Source organism: Cervus canadensis, chromosome 17, assembly GCF_019320065.1.
Source record: "Cervus canadensis isolate Bull #8, Minnesota chromosome 17, ASM1932006v1, whole genome shotgun sequence".
NCBI classification, from domain to species: Eukaryota; Metazoa; Chordata; class Mammalia; order Artiodactyla; family Cervidae; genus Cervus; species Cervus canadensis.
The window spans coordinates 33,614,063-33,617,567 of NC_057402.1; the positions used below are offsets into that span (position 1 = coordinate 33,614,063).

Here is a 3,505-nt window from a genome sequence, read left to right on the forward strand (position 1 = left end):
CTGCTTCTCGCACAGAACCACACACTCACCCCTTTCAAGGCTTCTGGAATGCCTGATGCCAGGAGAAGAGAGAGGAGACACATGCTCAGGTCTGGAAGCCAGGTGTTCACTGAGAGTTATTGGGAATTCTGTGACCTGGAGGAGCCTTCCTGAGGATTAGGGTCGTGACGGGGCTTTAAGGGGAAAATCAGAGGCAGATCCAGGGTGAGTGGCACAGAGAAACTGCCAGAGTCCTGCCCCGGTTTCCCCTCAGGATGGCCCAGGTTCCCAGTTAATTCTCTTTCAGGACCTCATCGATCCAGGGCCAGTAATGGGAGATCCGGGTGAACGGTGGGGCCTTGCATTGGACTGTCCATAGGAGACAATGCCCTGGGCCACCCCAGCACACAGAAGAGGGCCCCCTGAGTCTCCCTTGGGACAGAGAAGGAAATGGAGAGAGAGAAGGTGAGCCAGGGAAACCACCCCGTCCTCCCTGATGTCGCAACTCTGAGTTGGTCGGACCTGCCATCAGGCTCAGGAACACTGGCTCTCATGAGGTGATATGTTTCTGACGCTGTTTCCTTTCCTTCCTGGCACCCCCTGACCCTGGACTGCACCCCCTGACCCTGAGCAGACCCTGGTCAGAGACCCCATGGGGCTGAGGAAGGAGGATCTGCAGAGGGACAGTCCCAGTCCTCAGACCTGAGGTCTCACACTTGGTCACTGGCTGACATTCCAAACTCCATCTCCTTCCAAAGGTGTCTGCACCCTGGACAGTGATTTGTGGGGAAGTATGTAGTCTGAGAATCACCTTAAATGCAGATTTTGTGCTCTGAGGATGGCCCACACACAGCTGGAGATTGTGGTCAAAAGCAGGGAAGAGGCTGCAGACCCGGGGCTCCACGATTCTCAGCTCCACCGCTTGCAGAGTGCTGGAGGCTGGTTCCTTCACATCTGTTTTTCCCCAGCCAGCCGCCCAGCACATTCTCCCAGGACGGATGAAGGTGAACTGGGGTGGGAGGGGCAGTGTCCCCACGGCCAGGGTCAGGCTGGCTTTTTCCTTCAGCTGTGAGGGAAATGGGGGCTGTCAGTGAGGGAAACGGGCTTGGGGCTGGTTGGGGGCAACCAGGGAGGGACAGGGCAGCTGCTCCACCTGAGAGCCACTTGCAGAGGCTGAGCTGAGGGCTGCTGGTGAGAGGCAGGTTGGGAAAGTGTGAGGGTAACGGGACCTGAAGGAGAAGTCCTGGAGAACAGGGAGAGGGAAGGAGGCCCTGGAGAACAGGGAGCAGGGAGCGGGGAAGGAAGCCCTGGAGAACAGGGCATGCGTAGGGGAAGAAGAATTTGCACCTTCAGTAACATGATGTAGTGGAGACCAATGGATGCTCATATTTTGGGGGAGGAAACTGTTATGACTTCAAGCCTCTGCCATGTGTCATCTTTCTGTTTTCTGTTATGGCTCCGAGGGTGACTGATATAGACCCATTTGAGGGAGAAGAAGGACAAGGTGAAACGCTGATGGTGGGGTGTCTCCTAAGATATGCCCACTCTGAGAAAAGGCCTGTAGTCTCTCCCAAGGTCAGCGATGTCTTCCCACCTCCCTTTTTTAGATACTCGTGGTATGGGAGGGGCTCAGGCTTTGCTCAAGGAGGAGCTTTCCAGGGAACACAGGTAATTTCCAGGGCCCTCGGGATGTGCTGGGGAGTGAGCGGGCCGTGGAGGACCCAGGGGACAGGGCAGGTACTTCCTAATCAAGGTGCCCTAATGAGGGCCACCTCTCTGAGGTCAGAGTGTCCGAGGAAAGGGGGGAGTGATGGAGTCTCAGGTGGACCCTGTTCTCTGTCTCCGTGGAAAGGGTGGGTTCAGGTCCCTGAGAACTGGGCCAGTGTTCTTGAAAAGGGCATAGAGCAAGTGGTCCAAGAACTGGGTGTGACCCTGAAGAGTGAGTCCACATCTCTTGTGTTGGGGCTGGGGAGGGGGAGCTGCTTTTAGAAGAGGGGCACTGGGAGAAGGTCCCCTTTCCTCTGAGGGGAGCTGAGCTCACGGTGACTGAGGGTCAGGACAGCTGTTCCAGTCTGAGAACAGTTTCCTTAAGGCCAAGTATTGTCTCTCCCTAAAGAGACCCAGCCCTAGGAGCTCCCCCTCAGGCCCCCAGGGGCTGGCCCTGGTTGCTCCCCTGGCTGCTCACCTCCCATTTGGAGATAAACGGGACCCATTGTCTCAGCTCCCTGCACAGTGCGCAGCCGTCAGCACAAAGTCCCTTCTTATCAGGAAACCACCACAAGCCTCCTGCTTACCCTGCGAGGTGACAATTTCCAGGTAGGCCATGTAGGGGCGGGAGTGTGGCTTGCTCTCTGTGCCCCTGATGATCTCCCCTGGAACACAGAAGCCCAAGGCCTGAACACTGAGGGTGCACCAGCTGGCTTCCAGTTGGGACAGGCGTCTTTGCAATCTGCCCTCACCCCGTGTTCTGCCCTCTCCTCTCGGTGGCTCTGGTCTCTGCTGTCTTTGCTCCAGCCACAGAAGCCCAGGCGGCCTTGGACCCCTCGCAGTCACGCTCACCTAAGGTTTTCCCCCACTCCCATTCTGCCCTCACTCAACCCTCCTCTGTCCCCGCGCGTGACCAGCTCTCCAGGTTCCTGTCTCCACCGTCTGCATATCCCATGTTGCTCAGAGATCAGCCAGGTTACAAGACCAGAAGGTGAAGGGAACACAGGCCTTTCAGCACAGTGTCACACATTCTGTACAGAGAAGACCACCCCCTGGGCCCCCTGCTCTGGGCTTCCCCCCAGTCAAGGTGGAGGAACCAGCCTCCAGCACTCTGCAAGAGGTGGAGCTGAGAATCGTGGAGCCCCGGGTCTGCAGCCTCTTCCCTGCTTTTGACCACAATCTCCAGCTGTGTGTGGGCCATCCCCAGAGCACAAAATCTGCATTTAAGTTGATTCTCAGACTACTATCTTCCCCACAAATCACTGTCCAGGGTGCAGACACCTTTGGAAGGAGATGGAGTTTGGAGTGTCAGCCAGTGATCAAGTGTGAGACCTCAGGTCTGAGGAGCTGGGACTGTCCCTCTTTAGATCCTCCTCCCTCGGCCCCATGGGGTCTCTTCTCAGAGACAGGGGTGCTGCCCAGGGTCAGGGGGTGTCAGGAAGGACAGGAAACAGCATCAGAGACATATCACCTTAGGAGGAGCCAGTGTTCCTGAGCCTGATGGCAGGTCTGACAAACTCAAGTGTTGGGACCACAGGGAGGACGGGGTGGTTTCCCTGGCTCACCTTCTCTCTCTCCCTTTCCTTCTCTGTCCCACAGGGAGACGTGGGGGTGCTCTTCTGTGTGCTGGGGTGGCCCAGGGCATTGTCTCCTATGGACAGTCCAGTCATTGAGGTCCTGAAAGTGAATTAACCGGGAACCTGGGCCAGCCTGAGGGGAAACCAGAGCAGGACTCCGGCAGGTCCTCTGTGTCACTCACCCTGGATCTGCCTCTGATTTTCCCCTTAAAGCCCCGTCATGTCCCTAATCCTCAGGAAGG

The 3,505-nt window shown here is 57.0% G+C and overlaps 1 protein-coding gene across 1 annotated transcript; it reads right to left on the bottom strand.

The window, feature by feature from the left end:
- Positions 1-282: 282 nt before the first annotated feature.
- Positions 283-1,338, bottom strand: LOC122419675 (mast cell protease 2-like). Its single transcript, XM_043434436.1, has 3 exons — positions 1,327-1,338; positions 791-1,045; positions 283-411 (listed from the first exon to the last, which is right to left on the bottom strand). The coding sequence occupies exons 1-3, from the start codon at positions 1,336-1,338 to the stop codon at positions 283-285; spliced, it is 396 nt and encodes a 131-aa protein (XP_043290371.1).
- Positions 1,339-3,505: the final 2,167 nt, after the last annotated feature.

Excerpts from the sequence above, each read along its gene's own strand:
- LOC122419675 (XM_043434436.1), bottom strand. Across the intron at positions 412-790 it reads GCACAAAATCTGCATTTAAG|GGAGACTCAGGGGGCCCTCT; the intron begins GTGATTCTCAGA and ends CTCTGTCCCAAG.